Genomic DNA, 22,206 nt, shown 5'->3' with positions numbered 1-22,206 from the left:
TCAACCCCCGCCTGCGGGCCTAAAGCACAACCCGGTGTCTCATCCTAGGCCCCAAACTCCCTGTAATTCAACCCACTCTGCTAGCCCTTCTGGGACACCCAGTGGGGTGTTCTGTGGTCTGTGGGTCAGGGAAATCGAGGTGTGTTTTTCTCTAGCTGTATGACCTTTGATGACTTATTTCGCTTCTTGCAGCCTCGGTTTACCCATCTGTACAACTAAAGTACTCTAAGGGCGTAGGTGTGACAAGCACTGGGAACCTGAGGGGCTGCAAGCTTTAACACGCAGAGTGAGTTTACCCCAGCACACCTGACGGTGGTGAGGAGGATTTCTGCGTGGCTGGGTATGGAGGGATGGCGGGGCTGGGAGAAGGATGCTCCTGTCGAAGGTGCAGGATCTGAAAGCTGGGCAAGGGCCAAACCACATGGTTTGGGTTGGTCCACAGGCCTTTCTCCCATCACAGGTTGGGGCCCAGGATCCTGATCTGGAGACGCTGAGCTCAGGCCTGCAGAAGGGGCAGCAGGAAGCTGTCAGGGGGACGAGTGGAGGTTGGCTGGGCTGGGAATTGCCCCCACCCACGCTGCATTCCTGAGCGCCCCCGTCAGCCAGGCCAGGCCCCAGGAAGGCATGCAGCGGTGGTAAGAAGGTGCCAGGTGTCTGGCGCGTGCCCACTGCCCCACAGGCCCTGCTCCAGGCCTCCTTGCCCCTGGGGGAAGGCGCCTCGGGTCCCAGGTGGAGGGTGGAGGGTGGAGGGTGGAGGGTGGAGGGTGGGCCCAGGGAGGCAAGAAGATAGGCTGGGAGGCATGAGGACCGCGGGAAATCTCTTCCAACCCCTGGGAGACACCTGCAGGAATGGGGCTGCCAGAGCACGGGCCCCCTCTACCTGGCTGACCACACTGGGTACGAGGTATCAACCCACTGCGCACGCCAGCCCTGTAGGGTGTTGAGGGTGGACCCCTAGTGACCAAGGCTGCCACCATGTCCCGCTGGCCGAGGGAGGGGGAGACACTTTGTAAAACAGGGGCCTGGACCCCAACTTCAGTCTCTGGCAATGGGAATCCCCCCATCACCTACACCACGAAGGAAGGGGGTTTCCTAGGACACCCTTGTCCACAACCACTAAACCCACCCCCAAACACATACAAGGGAGCCGAGAAAGAGGAAGGAAAAAGCCTTACCCACAGGCAGAGGAGATTTCAATACAATCTATATTATCTCATATATATATTTCTTTCTCACTGTATTTGCTCACTTCTGTCACGCATTTAAAATGTCACAGAGACCAAAATAGAGTGGCTTTCTGGTGGAACTCATGGCAGTCATACACGAGATACAAAACTAGGGGACTCTGTCTTCTCATACATCATACAATTAATTTTTCAAGTATTTTTTATGTACAAAGAGCTACTCTATTGGGGAAAAAAATTAACAAAAAAATAAAAAATAAAAAGACAAGGCAGAGTACACATCCTAGGAAGGAGGGGTGGAGTGGTCGGGCACGGTTCCCAGCCCCCATCCCCCCAGGGGCTGCTAGCTCCCTGCCACGGAGCCCCGCATCCACCATGCCAGCGGGCAGGTAGCAGGGTAGGCAAAGACCAGTGGGGCAGGGAGTCAGCAGCACACTTTGGCCTGGAAGGAGAATCAGAGAAACAAGATTCATGAGAGCAGATGGTGGGGGCGGATAGAGGTCCTCCTGGGACGGCCTGCACCGACCTGCTGCCTCCTGCATAGCCTGCCACCACTGGCCAGGCCCACCAGGGGCCCGAGAGCTGGCCTCCGGTACCAGACATGCAGGCCTCTGTGCCCCCCCCCACCTGCAGGGCTGGCTTGGTCACTGAAGGAGGCCGGGGAAGACTACTGTGATGAAACCCCCCCTCCAGACCTCGGTACAGTTCAGTCCAAGAGTGGCCAGAAGGAGAGATGCCACAGCGAAGTTCTGCTCCCACAGGACATGGCCCTTCTCCCCCACTCTGCCCCCTCCTCCGGGCTGTTGCAGCCCAAACCCATGTGCTCTCTGGGTTTCAAGTGACAGAACGCTCTGCCTGTATAAGCCCTGTATAAGCGTGCATTGTGTCCCATCACAAGGCTCTTCCGAAGACAGTGGCCAGTGTAAGCCTGGCCTGCCTGGGGGCTCTGGCCCCAGGAGGCTCCATGATATGGGCATGGAGGTGGGGGAGGGGGAGGGGACTGGTGGTCCTGGCCACCCCTGAGGCCTGTCCAAGGGCACTTGGCCCAGCACTGCAGGATCCTCTGAGCGCCAGCAGCTTAACAGGGGGCCCCCAGGGAGTGTCTGGGACAGGCTGAGGGCCTAGTGAGGGGGAGCTTTCATATGTGACTAAGGCACAGAAGAGATGGGCCTTGGGGCCAGACGAGGCAGGACACCAGGTCCTGTTTGGATACGGGGCCAGAGAGAGGAGTCCCCCATCTCCTGGCTCCCCGCCACATGCCCCATCCCTCCCTCCTCCCTCCCGGAGGACTGTGCTCCTCCGGAAGCTGGAAGCTGGTCTGAAATGCGGAGACCAGACCCTCCCCAGGAAACAGGAGGGAGCAGCCCCAGGGAGAGAGACCAGGATCCAGCAGAGGTGCTGACTGCTCAGCCTGGGAAGGAGGGGTGGCAACCCCTGACCCTTTGAGTAGCTGGGAAGCAAGGGCTCTACCCAAAATGCTCTCAAGAGGAAAGACCGCAAGTGGGAGGGCAGTGTGGGCGGCTGGCTGTCTTCAGCAGGCCAGGAGGAAGGGGCACGAGGCAGGCAGAAGGTGCAGCACAGAGAGGACACTCAGGAGCCCAGATGCACCTGAGCACCCTTCTGAGGTGGGACCCGTGGCTCTTGGTGTCTGGCTCTGATCCCTGCAGTGCGCCAGTTAGGCCTGGGTCAGGAGGAAGGTCCACAGAGAGCATCCGTGTTCTCCTCCCTCCTCCTGCCCAGGGGGAGGCTAATCTAGCATCAGACAAGGGGACAGGGGAGGGAGCAGGCGGGAGGGAGAGCCCGGGTCAGAGTATTGCACGGTGTTTGGGGAAGGGGCTGTACGTCTTGTGGGGGTGGGGCCGAGAAGGCTGCAGCCGCTGGTCCACAACACAAGCGTCTGGGCCTGGGCACGGCTGGTCCCAACATGCTGCCGCCAAAGGACGAGCCGCAGGGGCATGGGAGTCGCTCCCACTGTCCTCTGCCCGTCGTCCAGGCAGTAGAGCCTCGGCCTTGTATAAATATTCCTGAAGGCTCCTGGGTGAGCCTGGGCCATCCTCTGGGCAGACAGCATCTGGCTGTTCCTCTTGAAGCGATATATGTTTCTGGTCCAATAAATTAAAGGGCACTGCCGAAGCTGAGCCAGCCTGCCTCCCAGCCTGGACGTGAGGCTGGAGGAGGGGCACGCCCTGCCCTGGCCAAGGCCCCAGCCCTTCCCCGCCAGCAGCCGCACCTAGAACTCGTCGTCAGAGCTGAGCAGGAGCGTCTTCTCGTGGTCGCGGGCGCCAGTGAGGCTGTGGGAGCGCGAGAGGCCGTGCGCGCCCCCGCGCCAGGGGGGCCCGGGCTCCAGGGTGGACTGCTGCGTGTACTGCTGGTAGGCGGGCGAGAAGTTGTGGATGGCGTCCTGCACGATGTCGTGCGGGTTCATGGTCTCCTTGAGGCTGCTGGAGATGCTCTTCATGGGGGCGCAGCGGCCTACAGGGCAGGAGGTGGGGGTGAGGGGCCCAGGCAGCGGGGGGCAAGGCAGCCTGGACCCCTGCCCCTGGTCCCGGGACCGAACCCCCTGCCCCAAGGCTGTGTCATCTAACCAACCCCTCCTGGGACAGAGAATGGGGTCCCGGACGTGAGAAGGGCCAAGCAAAGAAATGGCTCCTTTGGCGGGGTGCAGAGTGGAGCGCACCCCCGGGGAGAAGGTAAGCAGCCACTTGGGAAGGCTGGCAGGTGGAAAGGGAGCTGGGGTGGAGACTGGCGTGCTGCAGGCGTGAGCCCGAGCGCCCTGGGGAGGCCAAGACGAGCTCCGCGCCAACTGAAGACAGGGAGTGGAGGGGAGGGGGCCCAGGCTCCACGGGCGCTGGCCCATGCCCCTCTCGCCTGCGGGTGCTCCCCTTCACTCTGGGGAGTGGACCAGGGACCCGCTCCATCAGGACAGGCCGACAGGGGCCTGGACCCACAACGGAGCAGACATCTTCGCTCTGACAGGGCAGGGGCCACCTGCCTTGAGGTGCTTCCTTGTAATTCCCTAACAAATCATCCCCAAGGGCTCTGTGGGGGCAGAAATGGCCCAGGCCCCCAAACCGAGATGGAAGGGGTGAGCCCGACTCTGGTCCCAGGTTTTCAGACTCAACCTTGCATGCTCTTTTCCCCTTCACGCTCTCTGTCATGGAACAGAACTAAACTCCCCAATTCCCCACTAACAAGCACCGTGCGTGCCCCCAGACCGGAGCAGGGCATGTTCCAGAACAACGAGACCAGGACGGAAACAGGAAAGCTCTACGGAGGGCAGCCCTTGGAGGCGAGTGCTCTGGGCTCTGCCGCCCAGGGGTGCCTGGGGGGGGAGGAGGCGGGGACACAGCGAAGGAGCTTGGGAGACACATGCTGGTGACAGGGACCAGGACTGACGTGCAGGACAGACGTGCAGACTGAGAGCAGAACCTACCGTAAGGGCCGTATGTCGGCACTGCCCGCGGCCAAACCCGGGGCAAAAGCGGGGCAGGGGCAGGGGGAGAGGAGCCAGAGAAACAGAGAAGACAAGAGACAGCTGAGTGAACACCTCGTGCCCACCACCGAGGCCGGCACCGCACCACGCACCCTGCCCGCCCCGCCCCAGGCCCTGCCGGCACCCAGGCAGCCCACTGCCCCCTGGGGGCCTGGGGGGCGTGTCCACCTAGGAGACTCCTCCTTCGGGGCTCACGCTTTCTTCTGGTGGCGGACAAAGAGTGGACCCCCAGAACGCTGGTCGGAGTTCCACCTCCGCACTAAAGTAGGGACCACCCACCCCACTTCTCCGCAGGCTTGGCTAGAACTGCTGAGCCTGTGCTGCATGCTTTACAAACCTCACAACACTCCACAGACGGGACATGGAGGAGGGGGCAGGTGACGTGTACTGACCACACCGCGGCTTTGCACCCAACCCTGAAGGGCCGAGAGGGGCCGGGCGCCGCAGTTAGTGGGTGGACAACCGGCCTGGGACCAGCACAGTGGTGGACAAAGGCTCGTAGCACCTTTCCCGGGCTGGGCTGGGCTGGGCTGGGCTGGGCCGGGCTGGGCCGGGCTGGGCTGGGCTGGCATCCCCGCTAGAGCTGGATGCCTGGCCACGCTGTTTCTGGCTGGAGCTGGATGTGTCTGGGGGCAGTCGACGGGAAGACAGCCCAGGCAACTGCGGAGAGCCCCTGCAGGGCCACTAGTGCAGAAGCACCAGCTTGAACCTTGTTAAACCTTAAGGGTGTAGAAAGGGTTCTTGGCCATGGCCTCAGACTCCTGGCATAAGGATGACTTTCCCAAGGGCAGAGGGTGTCAGGACCAGGTCGAAGGGACATCGCCCTCAACACTGGGAGGGTGTCAGCCAGATCCTTCCAACTGGGGGCCTGGTGGGAAGCAGGTGGGATGCCAGCCGGCAGCGGTGAGCCCTGGCCACTACTGCGCCCAGCACTAAGTGTAGAATCCAAACCGGAAAAAGTACCTAGAGTGCCCAGGCAGCAAGTGTCAGGTGCCCAAGAGTCGCGAGGCCTGGAGGGTGATTCAGTCCACATGCTTCCAGCAGCCTCGGGTATTTTAAGGCCTCTTCCCAACCAGTGAAAGAACATGGCAGGTAGGGTGAGAGGTGGGGGCCCGAGGAGCCCTGCACAGGCCAGGCCAGTGCTTCTACACTCTGCTCAGCACGCCGCTCCCCGGGGCCTGAGGTGGGCACAAGTGGTGGGCCTGGGCAAGTGGGTCCTGCTTTCAGCCCCACAGGCAGGAAGCTGGCAGCAGCCAAATCCCTGGGTGGATGTGTTAGACCAGGAGGCTTCCTCCTCCCCTGGCCCACCCCCCCCACACACACGGGGTGAGTCAGTTCAGGCATCCCGAGCCTCCTCTTCCTCCTCCCCCCTGAGCATCCCCTCTCTGCCCAGCAGCAGCCAGAGGTAGCCCCCAGCCCCTGCTTCTCCAGCCAGCAAGTTAGAATCGCCTGGGGATCTGTCAGCACATCCTGCCAGGCCCAAACCCAGGCCAATTATGCAGAATCTCCGAGGGTGGGGCCTGGACAGCAAGGACTTTTAAGACTCTCCAGGGCATCTTAATATACAACTGGGGTTGCCAACTGCCGTTCTAACAAAGCGAAGATTAGCAGGTGTAAAAAGAAAGCTGTTAAAAGCTATTACCATCTGAGTCTGTTTCTTAGAAGGGATCAGGTTAAAAAAAAAAAAAAAAAGAGCTTTAGAGACAAGGGAATTACAGGACAAAATGAATAACAGTGTTTGATGTCAGGAACCCTTAGGAACTTGTTTATTCTAGGGTCTCTGTCCTGACCTTCCCATGGGGATATTGTGCTATATCATCTCCATACTCCAGATCTGCTGCAAGAGACAGGTGGGTGTAGCTTCCAGGACCAGTCCCTGACCCTGACACCTCGTGACAGGGGACAGGGGAGCCTGGACCTCCGTGGCCCCTTTCCTACACCTGGGATCCCTGACCTGACCCATCAACACCTGAAGGACCCTGGGAGGCAGGAGGGGCCCTGGGGCGGGGCCGGGAAGCACCCTTCCTACTGGGGGGGTCGACTCCAGGACCCTGGCTCATACCTTGTGCGTCCAGCCTCTTGTCAGCATAGACCTTGTAGGTGAAGGCGTGCCGCAGGGCCAGAGCTGCAAAGAACATCTCCACACAGATGATGAAGTCCTGGTAGCCAGCAGCCACGGTGCCCTCACCCACCGACACGCGGGCCGAGTGGATCTTGGGGATGGCCCCGCACTTCTCCAGGATGGCCAGGAGCATGCCTGGAAGGGGAGGCGTGGAAGGGGAGGCATGGGCGTCTGGCCCCAGACTGGACCCCCTTCCCCATCTCCCTTCCTCCTTACAGCCCCCCAAATGCCACACTCCCCAGAGAGGTTGGAAGCACGGTCCACGGTTACTCCTGTTGGGCAGGGATGCTGACACAAGCCAAGGCCTCAGGGAAACCACACTCCCCAGGTCCTGGCTGGACACCACCTGCATTGGATCCCCCTGTCCAGGAAGCAGTCCCACCCAAGGTCATGGCTCCTGTGAAAGGCCCCTGAGGGCCCAGACGTCACACCCCACAGGTGCTCAGTGGACAGAGGTCCCTTTGAGCTCCAGGCCAGGATCGCCTAGGGACAGCCCCATGGCCTGGGCCCTCGGGGCACTGCGGACGGTGAGCAGGAGGAAGAGGACAAGGCTTAGGGGACAGGGAGGCACAGGCCAGCCTCACAGGGGCTGGGAGGAGGCTCACCTTGCCAGAAGGAGAGGAAGATGACAGACTTGACCATGAAGAACTTGAGGACGGGGCTGTAAGGGCTGAGCAGCTCCCGGGTGGCAAAGTAGAAGAGGAAGAGGGCGTAGAGGGCCAGGCTGACGGAGATGTTGTAGATGATGGTCACGTAGAGGTAGCCACTGGTGACGCTGCGGGAACGGGGAGCATCCTCTGGCTTGAACTGACCCTTCTGTGGGACAAGGGGCCTCCTTCCCCCCTTTGCCCTGCCCACATGCCACTCTGCACAGCTCTCAGCAATGCTCCCCGAGCCATCAAAGGGAGGGGACGGGTGATCAAAGCGGTCCAAACACTGGGGGGAGTGCGAGGGTGAGCAACTGCAGGACAGGCCAGCCCTGCCACCTGCAGCTCCGGTGCCCACGCTCCTGGTGGAGGACTCCAGGTGTCCTCGGGGGCGGGGCCTCAGACTGATGGTCAGAGGGACACGAAGCTCAGCTTTGCTCTTTGCGCTTGAGCCAAGTGACGTCCCCTGTGAGCCTCTGTTTGCTCACCGGCCCTTGGGGGCTGTCGTGTAGGGTACAGGGAGTATGTCTGAAGTACGTGCAAGCTCAGGGCCACGTGGGACACGTGGTCACTTTCACTAACCCCCTGAAGTCTTGTGTGTGCGTCAATTCACACAGGAGAGGAGACTCGAGACGGGACCCTCAGGGCTCTGGCCCTCTCGCCCCCTGCCCTGGGATGGTCACTGTCCCTTCTTGCTCCCCCCGGCCCCCACCCGGCACCACTCTGCAGCCTGAAGGTGACAGATGCTGAGCGCTCACTCTGGTGCCGGAGGCGGGGCCAAGTGCGATGGCACCACTGCCAGGCTCCGGCCTTGCAATTCAGGGGTGCAGCAGGCGGGAGGAAGGCCGGGGTCACGCTTGGCCTCCACTCAGAGGATGGACACGGGGGTGAGGCAATCTGAGGCCACCCCCTTCCCTCGGCCAGGGCATGAGCCTCGGGGCAGGGCCGCCCACTCCTCCCCACACGCGCCGTGGGGGGGACCCGCTGCTTACTCAAAGTCACCGTCTCGGTACTTGCCGAAGGCCTGGAGGACCACGGTGCTGACAGCCATGAGCGGCTTCACCACACAGAACTGCAGGGTGGCCTGTTGCAGAGAGAAGGTCAAGAGTCAAGGATAAGCACAGAAACCACAGAAGAAGCACCTCCTCTAGCCAGCTGGGCCTGGGCTGGATGCCAGGGGATGGGGGCGGCCCAACCTCCTGCCCCTGGGGGAACTGCTGTCAGGAGGGGAAGGCAGAATACACGAGACAGTAACAGGGCGATGCAGCTGCGGAGAAGACAGGAGGGTGTGAAGGAAGAATGGCGGAGACGCAGGAGACAGAGATTCCACCAGAGGAGGGGCCACCATGAACGTGCCAGGGACGGGGGGACGGGCAGAGGGAGCAGCTCACGCCAGGGGCATGAGCTCGGCCCAGGGGCAGAGAGCAGACAAGTGCAAGGGGTTAAGTGCTGGTGAGGGGCGGCAGCAGGGAGGTGGCCCCAGAGAGCAGAGGCAGGTGAGGGTCTCCTTGTCTACCCCGGGTCTGCCTCCCTGCCCCATGCTCTAGGCCTGGGTCCAGGGTTTATGTCAAGCTGGGGTCTTACTGGGGATGGAGATGACCCCACAGGAGCACAAAATAGGAAGCAGCCTGAAGCCCGAGGTCCGGAGTCCCGACATGTGTCTGAATTCTGGCCTTGCCAACTACCGCTGCAGAAGCCCGAGTGGGCGGTCACTCAGCCTCCGAGTGGCTGCTTGCGGTAGATGGCTGTAACCAGCCCCGTGTTGCGCGGTCGCTGTGCGGGGACTGGGGAACGAGACCGCACGGGGTGTCCTTGGAGGTCTCCCACTTCTGAGCACTCAGCAGAGGCATCTGCCACGGAGAGAATCCCTCAGCCAGGTTTCCACAAGTCCCTACAGAGGCACCAGTAAACGCCAGAGGTACCCTCGGTGCCCAAAAAATCACTAGAAGCACCATTCTCTTGAAACCAAATAAATCTAAGCCACAAGGCCCCTTCTGTGGAGATGGGAGTCATTTAACAAGGCTAAGCTAGTGTGGCTCCAAATGGGACAAGGACCCCGGAGCAGAGAAAGTAACCTGTGGAACCCAAAGTTTCTGTCCCGAAAGAGGCTCGAGTGAAGTTTGCAGGGGAGCCCGGGGCGGCCTGAGCCGTGTGGCTGCCAGGAGGAGAGGCGCGTGTGACGGAGGCTAGAGGGGCGATGCTGCTGTCAGCAAACCCCACAAAACTCCCCTGCCCCCCAGCCCTTAGATGACGCGGGACCAGCACGCTTTGGGGAAAGGGAGGGTCAGCAGCGTGTCCCAAGCGAGCCCTGCGAGCCTGCCGATAGGCTGGTGCTGCCCCGGGTCAGCTCACTTGGTGCTCACGACAGCCCCGTGACGTAAGTACTGTCATCATCCTCAGGGTACAGATGAGGAAACTGAGGCACAGAGAAGCTGAAGTGGCAGAAGAGGCAAACTCTCCAGGAGACTCAGACCCGGGAGCCGGCACTGATGACAAAGCTGCGGTGTCCTCTCTCACGTGGGAAAGGGGGGAGGAGGCTTCTTCAGTTCTTTCCTTTTACTACCTGACCCTGCCACTTCCAGGAGCAGCAGTGGAACATCAAAGCCCACAGGGCTGGGGAATAATTTGCAACAAGGCAACCCAGCTAGTGATCTGGGGTCAAAACTTCATACACAACATCATCATCAAAGAAGGCAGTGAGTCACAGCTAGGCCGGCACTGGTAAACAATGGCTCTGACAGGCCCCACCCTGAACCCAGGACAGTTTGAACTCCTTCCCTGCAGGTCCTGTGGGGAGGTTTTGAATTTAGAAACACCCTAGGGAAGGAGGATCTGGAAGCAGAACCGGAGACTGGGCCATCCAGGCAGTGCTTTGTGGGTGCGTCTGCACTGCGGGCATGGCCCCGCCCAAAGGGGAGCAGAAAGGCCAGTCCTCCCGCAGGTCATGGTGATGGGCCGTGGGTTTTATTTCCCCTCGTGATGACGCTGCACGATGCTGGACGGGCTGACAGGCCCTGTGGAGCCCCAGAGGAGACTAAATCGAGGTCATGCCAGCTGGGCGTGGCGCCTGACTCCCTCCCGAGCAAGGGACAGCGGGCTCTGAGCCAGGGCTGTGTTAAGGGCTTTCCCTCACCTGTTCCTCAAACCATCCCTTGAGGTAAGTATCATTAAGCTCATCTCACAGAAGAGGAAACCAAGGCTCAGAGAGGTTTCGTACTTTATCCAAGGTCACACAGTCATAGGAGAGGCTGGAATTCAAACTCAGATGGTCAGACACCCAGACCCCATGCACTTACGCACAACACCACGCTGCCTCCACCCAGGCCACTCGAGGCCACGGGGGTGCAGCTCTGGAAACTGGAAGCTGCTAGACTGCCTGCCAAGTGGGAAATGGGGGAAAGGACCAGAGGCTGCTCAGACCTGTTTTGTCCTGTTCTTTAATGCAGAAACCCTCCTGGCCTCTAGCCGCAGCTGATCAGAAGTTTTCAAACTGAGATTCTAGAATCGCCATGCACTTCCTCAGACACTCACACACCACAACTTGGTCAAAGTGAGCAAGAGTCTGGGACTACTTCCTGCCCAGGGCTGCATCAGGCACTCCTGGGACACCTGTTGCTGCCGCTCTGAGCACACCCCACCAATGCAGGTGCATCCCTAACAGCTCAGGGAGTGGGTGCTGGGGCTTGGGGTGCCTCACAGGAAATGGGAACCCTGCAGATGGGCCCTATGCTCTTTGTCACTATGTCAACCAGGGGCAGCACGGCCCCTGCAGCTGCTACTCCAGGGCACAGACCCAGGCTCCTGGTGCCTGGCCTGCAACTCTTGACCAGGGCAGTTGCTAGGGGTACCCACCTGCTTGCAGAACCGCAGAAATCCGATGGAGTAAGTCTTTCCCCAGAGGCAGCATGTGCCATACATACAGCTGGACCTGGAAGAGACAAGCAGAGAAGGGGTTGGTGAGCAAAGAGCCAGACTCAGGAAGGTAGGGCTGGGGGAGGCTGCCCTCACCCTCCTGCAGATCCAGACAAGCTGGGGTAGGGCGGGGTAGGGTGAGGACGGGGCTTGGATCCTGGGCAGTCTTTGAGCACAAGGCCAAGCACAGGGAGAGACGCAGGAGAGTATCTGCATATGCAGTAGGGTATGCAGGAGCGGGGCGACACTGACCTTGGGATAACAAACCAACTTAAAAGGCACCGAATGTAAAAACTACAAGAGGGAGAAACAGGCAAACACGAAAGGACAGGAAGAGAGAGAAGGAGAAAGAGCCAAACAGGCCCTCCCAAGAGTTCCAATGAATGGCCTCGCTCAGGAAGTGTGGGAGAGGCAGAGAGGTCAAGGTCACGGGCAGAGATGGTCTGTGTGACCGGCTGACGCCAGGAGAGCTCGGAGAACGTCAGGCCCAGGAAACAGGGTGGTGTGGGGGGCTCTGGGGGGACTTCATACTCACTCGATGGGCTTCCCTCTGATCTCTGACATGATGGAACTTTCCCCCCCAAGGTATTCATAGCACAGGCTCAGGAAATTATAGATGACCAAGGCTGTGAAAACAATGTCCAGAGAAAAACCACTCAAATCAACAGGATGGATAAACAGATGGTGGAATTCTAAACAGCAACGAAAGTGAAAGAACCACAGTCACAGGCAGCAACGGGGAGGGAACCTCAGGGACATAAGAATCCGCAGTGAATATTCCATTTGTAATCAAAATCAGTCACGGCTAAATCATGCTGTTCAGGGATGCGCACACACACTGCTGGTCACACCACAAAGAAAGGCAAGAAAGTGATTACCACCAAATCCAGGACCGTGTGGGGAGCTGTGGGAGGGGAGATCGGGACAGGATGCTGGGGGCTTGAGGAGCTGGCAGTGTGCGTGTTCTGGGTCTTGGCTTTACAGTTATTTATTAGCCTTATGCGCTTTTCTGTTTGTGTGTCACAGATCACAATTTTATGACAAAGCAACAGTAAAACTTTCTCCAGAGGGATCTCAGGAGGAATTCTCGGCAAGAATGAGATAGAAGCCCTTGCGCGTTCAACAGCGTGTAGCGGCATCTTAGTGAGCACAGCGTGATAAGCTGTAACAAAACCTATGAGAGGTGCACAAAATATAGTGCAAATGTCTTAGGAAGCTGGGCCAGCTCATCCTGAATCATGACACAGCTTGACGTCACCCACAAAGATCCAAAATTTACAGCAGCAACCTAGGGCACAGTAGAAGTATGTTGTAAATGCTGCAAATACAGCACTACGTTGTAATTGGTCTCCTGGTCAGAGGACTTCCGCGGGGTCAGCAAATGCAAGCTGCTGCCTGCAGGGTGCTAGAAGCACACGGAAGTGTCGGGAGCCAGGGAGACAGGCCGTGGAGAGGAGGACGAGGAGCACAGTGGAGGACGCCACGAAGGAGAGGATGCAGGAGGCAGATCAGGGACCTAGGGCAGGGGAACAGGAGGCGCGTCCAGCGCAGGAGTGAGGCCAAGGGGAGGGTCAAGGCGGGGTCAGGGGATAATAAGATCAAGGGAGAGGCACCAGCAGCCCTGCAGCCAGCGGGCTCCTTCTCATCTGACTGGCCAACCCCCGTGTAGCAGAAGGGCCTTCAAGGCCCCCAGGTGCAGCCCCCTGGCTCAGCTCAAGATCTCTCACCAGGTGGCTTGGTCCCTGCCCACCCCTCACACTTCCTTTCCAGCAACACTAGGTGCCCCCTTCCCCTCGGCAGGGTCTTGTGCCCTCCGTGTTTCTGCCCTTGCAGATCCTACTGCCTGGACGCCCTGCCCTCTGACCTCCTAGTACCGTCAACCCGTCAGACACCACCCACCATGAGAAGTCCCCGGCCACCATCATGGGGGCTCGTGCGTCCCCACCCACGGGAACCTACTGGTTTGCGGACAGACGCTGTGCCCCCGCCCCGCCCACCCCCGGAGTGTGATTACCGACTGGGAGCTTGCTTCTCCCTCTAGCGTGGGCCCAGCCCTCGGCATATACTAACCACACCACAAACGCTTGACTGCCTGAAATTGGAACACAGGAAATCCTGGCTGTACGGTTCGAGGTAGAAGCTGGCCTTCAGCAACGTGGGAAGGAATATATTTGAGGGCTGTATGCCCCTCAGTTGCTCTAACCTAGTAAGGTTTCGCATCTGGGGCTGGGGAACAGGGGCCCAAGTGGCACCCGGCATAAACATGACCCACAGCACCTGTCACCTGTGTTGGAACCGTCCCCCTAGAGACATGCAGCAGAGGGTTTGCAGTGTGACTCTGCTGGGAGCCTCTCTGCGGCTCAGTTTCCTCATCTGTTAAAATAGGGACAGAAAGAGCCCCTCCGGAGTTAGGAGGCAGTGGGATTTCAGTGAGTATGCAAAGTGCTCAGAAGAGTGGCCAGCACTCTCAGTGTTGGCTGTCACGGCCACTATTGTTTATCTGCCCGCCTTCCTCAGGGGCCTGCTGTCCCCTGACGGGGCTGAGGGCCCTGTGAGCTGCCTGTCCGACACGGAAGCAGCTCAGGATGTTTGGTGGCTGCAGGAATCTCCACTGACTGGGCTCCAGATCACTCTCCACTGACAGAAACTTTGGGGTATCTGAAGGCAGGGGGGTGAGGGGGCGGGGGGCATCAAGCCCAATCTGATGTCAGCCTGCTAATAACCTTTGTCCAAAACCATATAAGGCCAAGTAGAGTGGATGTGTCCATTCCAATCTGGGTCCAGCTGTATTGTGGTTGATGGTATTTTCCAAAGGCAGCCACATCCCATGACAATGACACTCCTCTCAGAAGATGGGGTCTTCTTCCCTCTTTTTGCATCTGGGTGAACTGGGGTGACCACAGCGGAAGCGAAGCTTGGTGACATCTGATGCTGGGGTTAGAAAAGGCCTCTTTCTTCTGGCTCATCCTCTCTTGAGATGCTTGCCCTTGGACCCAGCCACCAGGCGGTGAGGAAGCCCATGCCGGCCCACGTGGAGAGTCCACATGGAGAGGCTCGTGTGGGGGAGGAACTGAGGCCCGCAGCTGACATCAGCATCAACTGCCAGACACGTAAGTAAACCAGACATCAGATGATCCCTCCCCTGCCTTCAGGTCTCCAGCTGAGGCCCAGGTATCATGGAGCAGGATCAAACTGTCCCCAACATGCCCTGTCCAAATTCCTGACGTGCGGTATCCATGAACACGATAAATGGCTGTTTTACACTAGTCTGTTTTGGGGTAGTTATGTACACAGCTACAGTAAGTGGAATGTACATAAAACCACTTCCGGAGTTCCCAGGACACGCCGTGATCTCTCACGCCTCCCCTTGGTGGCACATCCCGATCTCTCTGCTAAATCCCAGAGGCAGCCCCAGCTCAGATGCCACCTCGTCCTTGGCGGCCTCCCCTGTCCTGTCGCCGTGCTCACATCACACCCCACAGTCTCTCTGCTGATCTGTCTGATCCCTCCAGGACAAGAGGCAGCATAAAGCAGCCAGAAAGCCATGGATCCTGGAGCCAGACTGCCTGGGTGCGAATCATGGTTCCACTTAGGAGCTGTGTGGTCTCAGGCAAGTTTCTTAAGTGCTCTGTGCCTCGGTTTCCTCATCTCTAAGCCGGGGATAACAACAGCTTCTTCCTGGTGAGGCTGCTGTGAGGACGGGCCTTCGGGGTGGGAGTGTGATGCCTTATCTATAAGGCTGTGCTCACAATGAGCAGTCCACAGTGTTACCCACTGTCTTCTGTAAACACTGTAAACACCTTGCAGGCAGGAACCGAGGCCCACCCACAACAACTACCAAAGGGCTTGACGCTTCCATACTCAATCAACACGGAAGGAATGAACGGATGGACACAGGCCACAGCTCCAGGTGAGGCTCAGAGAGGCGGGGCAGGCGGGTATGGCCAACACTCAGTCTTGCGCTCAAGGAGCTCACCCTGTCACAGCCTGGGAAGCTGCACCTTCCCCAGGTCCCCAAAGACAAAACCCTCAGGCGAGGCCACAGGGGCCCAAGGTTCATCAGCCCCTCTGTCCAGAACCACCAAGCTAGGCTGTCCTGCAATCCACTCCTGGGAAGAGCTTGGTGCCTGAGCTCACATCCTTTCCTGTGTCACAACACACGCGGCACGCTCCTGATTACGTGGTCCGCTGTCTGTCCATGTGCAGCTCTGCATTCAACTGGGCAGATCATCAAATTTCATCCATCTCTCTCAGTTCAGGACTTTTGACCTTTTCACAGTGCTATGGGGCCAGACAGTCTGGTCAAATACCAGTTTGCTGACGGTGTCTGTTAAAGAGTCGTTAGGGAGTCAATAATGCATCTCGGAGAAGGGAGACAAGACAGAATCTCCTCGAGATGACTCAACCAGCCCACACCAAGACCCACTGACCGTCTGGACAAATCAATGCCCTTCCGAGGAAATGATGGAGCCGTGCAAAATACCACCCCCCCCACCCCAGCAGGCGTGTTTAAACTGGACAACTCAACACACACCCCAGGAACAAACGCAGAGATATGCTGGTTCTGGACATCAGAAGAGCAAAAAAGATTATGAGTGGGGTTCTCGACCAGCAGCACTGTCGCCTGACCACGCTTCTGACCACAGCTCCACTTCTGGTCCCCTGGAGAGGCCCCAGACACACAAGTGACCAAGGGGCCCACAGGGAGCATCCAGCTTGAGGGAAGGGATGGGTTCCCACCCACCCCCCCCACCCCCCCCCCGGCCTCTCTCTCTCTCGCCCTGGAAAATCAGGTACCTGGAACTTTCAGCTCCATTCTAGATACCAAATCTTAAAGGAACTAGAGACAAATGCACACAATCAGGGGCAAAGGACCAGAATGAAGATGAAAGGAGGATGGTACTGGAGATGTGAGGCCTGGAGAAAAGACATTAGGGATCATTCTCTTCATGTAAGTGATGACCACCTTCATCCAGAGGGTCAGACAGGACCCACTCATCCCAGGGGCAGATCCTAGGACTTCAGCTTAGTATAAGAAACAATTTCTGGCAGGTAGTCTTCAGAGATGAAAGGTAGTGAGCTCCCTGCCAGTGGAAGCATGCCATCAGAGGCTAGGCAGCCTCTGAGCTGAGAGATTAAGGGGGTTCCAAGCAGCTAGGATTTTACGGGTCCCTTCCGACCCTGAGAGGCAAGGCTTTCTTTCCTCACTGGCAACTTCTCCCACCAAGAGCTGCCCGGACAGGAAGCTGCAGACCAAGAGATTACTCTCCACCCAGCCTCCCATCCAGCGTCCCCCGTGGCCTGACAACTGCAGCCACACAACCCTAAGGGGCCCGAGGGGCTTCAAGAGAGGACCTGCTAAGAAGCACACTCAGCCTGTCCCTGCCAGCTGCAGGGGACTGTCCTCATGAGTCCCCCACTGCAAGTGACACTGGCTACAGGTCACTGACTATCCCAAGTTCACCTCCTCCACATACCCGCAGCACCTAAAGCCGGCCGCAGGGCCTAGCCCTCTTCGCTGCACAGAAATACTTTGGTTATTTGGAAAGATATATTTCAGAGTAACTTGTGGATGAGCCCAGAAAACTTAATTTTGACCACTTTGGACAGAAATCTCCTCTGCTCAGTAAATAGGGGCACCCAAACATTCTTTCCCGGTTTTTCTGTGACTGGTGATCACCACTGACAACAACGGATGAGACGTGCTACAGCCAGGTGGGCGGGGTCCTCCCTAAGCACCTGTCCCCAGACTCTGAGCTGCTCCGATGGCACTTTGCTCTTCCTCTCTCACAGCTTTTCTGTCCTTTGCTGTTCCTGCTCATTGATGCTTCTTGCCACCCGAAACACTGATTCTGGTCCCTCTTTCTATTGGTTTCTTCTGGATGTCTGCCTTTATTCTGATTGGTTGAGCTCTTCTGATTCCTGGCTCTCTCAGAGCCATGGCCAGCAAGGGCCACTACCAGCCCGTGAGTCCTCCTGGCAGCACACTGGCCTCTGGGTCTTTTGTGGTCCTCAGCTGTATTCATCCAGGCTGTATGCTCCCTATCTGGGAAGATGTTTTACTTGGGCCAGATTCCAGGAAGCTAAATTTGTCCCAAATCTGAAACTGGGACAGATTTCAGAAAATGAAACATCATTCTTTGCTTCTTTCATGCAAGTAAAATCTCTTCCCTTAACAAGAGTTCACACTTTTGCAGGGGAGAAACTTGTCCTGTATTCCTTCACCAAGCCTGGCACAGAGCAATTCCTGGGCCTCAGAGACCCAGGGCTGAGTCCAGCCTCTGGCAATTACTCTCTGGGTAACTTGGGCAAGTTTCTTAGCCTACATGAATTTTTTTTTCACATTTGTAAAATGGGGATGATAATATATACCCCACCAGGTAACTGAGAGGTGAGAATGAGCTAACAGTAATGAAAAATACATGGTAAACTGTGACGTGCCACACGAACATTATTAAAAAAAAACAGTGCCGCACGAAACACCTGTGGAGGGCGTCTCCCTCGTCTGAGCTCTGGCCACCCACATGTGTCTGCCCACAGAGCTCCCCAGGCTGTCTCAGAGTCATCTTTAGGGGCTACCTCTCACCCCGACCACAATCAAACACTAAATGTAGGTAAGGGGGTTGGATTCTACCCCTCCACCACCTGCCTGCCCCCTACACCCTGGTGGCACATCCTTAGGCTCTGTGAATTCCAGGTAGTAGATGCAGAGCAGGGGCACCGTGGACAAGCATTCACTTCTCCCTGGAAAATGGAAACACTACCTCCAAATTCACAGGGTGTACCTCCACTCTCCCCTGAAATGCCCCTGAAGTGAGAACGAATCGGGGGAAAGGTACAAACCTTCAAGGACAAGGACATGGCACCAGAGGCAGCAAACAAGGGATGTTGACCAAAGCTCTGGAAGATGCGGCATGGTCACTAACCCCAGGGACAGGGGGGAGCCAGTGAGAACCCCAGGAACCCGAAGACTGGGCGCACCACGCAGCTCTGATGGCTGTGGGTAGGGGTGCAAACGGAAACACCGGCCTATAAGTCTCCACGTGGAGCTCTTGGCTTTATACTTTCAAGACAGGTTGTGATGGTTCTGTCCTCACAGAACTTGGCCCAGCTGAGGACAGCAATGCGAAGACTTGCGGAAAATATAGAGAGGAAGTCTAAATACCAAGGCGAGATGTCCAAGGCCTTTCCCTGGCTGCACCCATAGCTCAGCCCCTCAGCTCCTTCCTCCCAGGCAGGAGATGAGAACATTATTCTCTGGGGAAACAGGTCCAGAATCAAAGCCTTCATTTGGTGTCTGCCCCACCACCACATGAAAATGGAAGAGGAAACACCCCACGTCCTATCACCCAACTGGGAGGAGGCCCAGCAGTTTTAAGCCCCATTCTTAAATATAAAAAATAGCCAAGGACATGAGACATTGGAGGAAAGCTTCTTACCCAAAGGTCAAAGAGCAAAGCAAACAAACAGATGGAAGGAACTCAGGAGACAGAGATAATGCAGGGAACAGAAGAAAACTGTAATTAGCATCCCCAGAGAAAGAAGAACCAATACCAAGAACAAGGCTAGGAAAAAGAGAGCAGGGACGAGCTCCTGACATTTTACAACAATGATAAAGGAAATAAAACCTCAACAGAGGGACTTCCCTGGTGGCGCAGTGGTTAAGAATCCGCCTGCCAATGCAGAGGACATGGGTTTGATCCCTGGTCTGGGAAGACCCCACATGCCGTGGAGCAACTAAGCCCATGCGCCACAACTACTGAGCCTGCACTCTAGAGCCCACGAGCCACAACTACCGAGCCCGTGTGCCACAACTACTGAAGCCCACGTGCCTAGAACCCGTGCTCCGCAACAAGAGAAGCCACCGCAATGAGAAGCCCGCACATAACAACGAAGAGTAGCCCGCTGCTCGCCACAACTAGAGAAAGCCTGCGTGGAGCAACGAAGACCCAATGCAGCCAAAAAAAAAAAAAAAGAGAGAGAGAGAGAAACTTCAACAGAAAAGCTCAAAGGTAAAGATTAAAAAACAAAACAAAAAACAAACAAACAAACAAAAAACACCTCTTGAAAAGCAGAACAAAAAAGAGATGGAAAATCCCAGGAAACTGTAAAGGAAATTTGAGGCTCAATCCAGAAGTGCAACATTCTACTTAACAGGAATTCCAGAAAGGGATAATAAAGTGGAGGGGAAGAAATTATCAAAAAAACATTCAGGAAAATTTCCCAGAACCATAGGACAGGAGTTGTTTCCACACTGAACTGAAAGGGCCCATCACGTGCCCGGCACAATGAACATCCCACCTCTTGTGAGGTTTCAGAACAATGGGGATAAAGGCAAGATCCTAAAAGCCAGGGGGAAAAAAAAAAAAAAAAAAAAAGGTCACATACAATCATTAAGGATCAGAATCCAGCAGACTTTCCAAAAACAACACTGGAAGCTAAGAGAATGTGAAAAACATGCCTTCAAAATTCAGAGGGAAAATGATTTCCAATTTAGAATCATATTCCCACTGAACACCAATCGAATAAACAATATAATAACGATATTTGCAGATAATTTTCAGATTTCAAAAAACAAAACTCCCATGCAACTTTTTTTCTCAGGAAGCTCCTAGAAGATGTGCACGAACTAAAAAGAGAGCAAACGTCAAACATGGAAAAGATGGCATCCAGGGAGCAGGTGATTCAGGACAGGAGAGGCGACAGGATTCCCGGGATGACGGTGAAGGAAAGACCCAGGACAACAGCTGAGCAGTAAGAGGCCTCAAGGGCAACCAGTCCAGACGGGAGCAAGAAGGGCAGGGCCCCAGGAGGATCACCACCCGGAAACCCTAGAGCTAGGAGATGAGCTGATGTGTCTGGCGTCACTGACAGGAGGGCTTTTTTCACTCGACTGAAGCATTTGCAGAATAAAGTAATGATAGAGACACAGAAAACAGAGCAAACCAAAAAGCAAGACAAGTAGTATAACCAGAGGAAAAATGAAGTCCAACAAGGAAATGATGTCTTGGGACACTGTCAGGCTCAGCTTTGAACAACATTTACAGACATGAAATGATGTACACGCTGAACACAGACTAAGAAAAATCATGATATGATCACATTAAAAAGATGAAGGAAAGAAAACGTGTGTGTGTGTGTGTGTGTGTGTGTGTGTGTGTGTGTGTGTGTGTAGTTGGAGGTAACATACCTAAATCAAGACCTTCCACAGCAGGAAGTCACTAGGTAACACTACATAAAATTGAAAAATCAAGAAACAACAGTATAAGCATATTTTTAGGTTATTCTAGAAAAAGAAACCAGTTTAAAGAGTTTAAAGTAGGATGACTTTGGGAGTGAGGAGGAGTTGGGGCAGTTCTGTGTTTCAAACATGTGCATGTATTACCTTAATAAAAGTAAAATTTTAGTTGTTTTAATTTTGTTAAAAAGAAAAGCAAATGTCTCTGTGATGCCCAGCAGAGAGTCTGGCTCTGACCTGGCCTGCGGGACGGGCTGGCTCCGCCTGAAGTAAGAGGCCTCCAGCCCAGTCGATTCCTATCCCACCCGGGTGTTGGGACACTGAGGAGGAAGGGTGGGAGGAGGAATGAACGGGGAGGGGGGGTTCTTTTTGAATTGTAAGGGACACACCCCATCACCAACTCTACAGGGGAAGCTCTTGCTGGCAGCTGCTGGCACCTGCAGATAAGACCACAAAGGGGGAGGGTCCGAGACAGAGCAGAGGTGCACGAACTGGCCAGGCCAGGGCCAAGCCCACTGACTCAGACACTGCAAGCTGGTGAACTCGGGGGCAGCCTGAACTTCACAGCAGCTGCTGTGCTGTTTGTAAACTCCCTCGGAGAGGCCAAGAGGATAATAGCGTTGCTAGGAGATGTGCTTCGTAGGGCAGCAGGCTTCCCGTGAGGACCTTTACGTGGCTGGGAGGAAAGTTGGGACAGGCAGGGTCTGAACAAAAGGGCTTCTGGGGTGGGGGGAGCTACCAACCATCTGCTGCTGCCTCTGAGGTCTGGAGTGAGGATGGTGCGGAGGCCCCGGCGGTGCCCCCCCTTCTGCCATGCGCCCCAGACTTCAGGGCCCAGGAGAGAAAGGAGCCTATACTTGCCCCCCATCACATAGGAGACACCCCCCACCTCCGCCCCCAGCAGGGATCAGCATTTTGCTTCTGAATAAACCAGTCAGCATCGGCTGCTCCTGGGCACCGTGCAAGGCTGGCAGCTGAACGGAAAAGGGTTCTCAGCCCCACCTTCCCCATCCCCAGCCTTTACAGCTCCCCAGGTGCCCAAAGGTCTCCCTGGGGACCCCATTGCTTCCAGGAACACCAGGCGCTAGAGCCCCAGTTATGCCCTGAGCAGGTCCCCGCCTGGCTGCAGTGTTCTCACCTGACAGAGGTGAGAGCCTGGGGATTCAATGAGGCCCCATGTGGGCAAACGCAAGGCATGCAGCAGGTGTTCAATAAAGTCCCTTATTCATTCGAAAAATACAGAAGGAGTGAGCACCCATCACGTGCCTGGCTCTGTCGCACAGGCTCTCCACCCTTTCCTGCTCTCATGGAGCTGACAGTCCACGAGGGAGACGGAGCAAACCAGGCTCGCAGGCTGGCTGAGCTTCACTGCAAACCGCGGTGAGGCCGAGAGGACTCGGACAGGGGGCTGGGAGCGGGAGCGACGGGGAAGGCCTTTCTGAGGAGATGCTGGAGTCAAGATGAAGGAGGAGGAGCTCTGCAACCACTGGGGAAACTGATGTGCCCGGGTGGGCGGGAAGAGGGGTCAATGTGACCGCAGGGGCTGGTGGGGCGCAGTCTGTGCCTGTTAGGTGCCTGCATTCCCTGGCCAAGTCCAAAGGCATTTCTTG

At 56.7% G+C, this 22,206-nt stretch overlaps 1 protein-coding gene across 5 annotated transcripts in view; it reads right to left on the bottom strand.

Moving 5' to 3' along the window:
• Positions 1-2,154: 2,154 nt before the first annotated feature.
• The window catches only part of TMEM184B (transmembrane protein 184B), a 48,487-nt gene continuing 28,435 nt past the window's right edge, over positions 2,155-22,206 (bottom strand). For all 5 annotated transcript variants that reach the window (XM_061205115.1, XM_061205113.1, XM_061205116.1 and 2 more), the window contains 6 exons: positions 11,894-11,984; positions 11,299-11,374; positions 8,439-8,530; positions 7,405-7,574; positions 6,740-6,934; positions 2,155-3,656 (listed from right to left, as the gene is read on the bottom strand). In XM_061205115.1, coding sequence (XP_061061098.1) covers positions 3,415-3,656; positions 6,740-6,934; positions 7,405-7,574; positions 8,439-8,530; positions 11,299-11,374; positions 11,894-11,984 — 866 coding nt within the window. In that variant the 3' untranslated portion in view covers positions 2,155-3,414. The remainder of the gene's footprint in view (positions 3,657-6,739; positions 6,935-7,404; positions 7,575-8,438; positions 8,531-11,298; positions 11,375-11,893; positions 11,985-22,206) is intronic.

Source organism: Eubalaena glacialis, chromosome 11 (genome assembly GCF_028564815.1).
Source record: "Eubalaena glacialis isolate mEubGla1 chromosome 11, mEubGla1.1.hap2.+ XY, whole genome shotgun sequence".
Taxonomy (NCBI): Eukaryota; Metazoa; Chordata; class Mammalia; order Artiodactyla; family Balaenidae; genus Eubalaena; species Eubalaena glacialis.
This window is presented reverse-complemented; position numbering and strand designations above follow the sequence as displayed.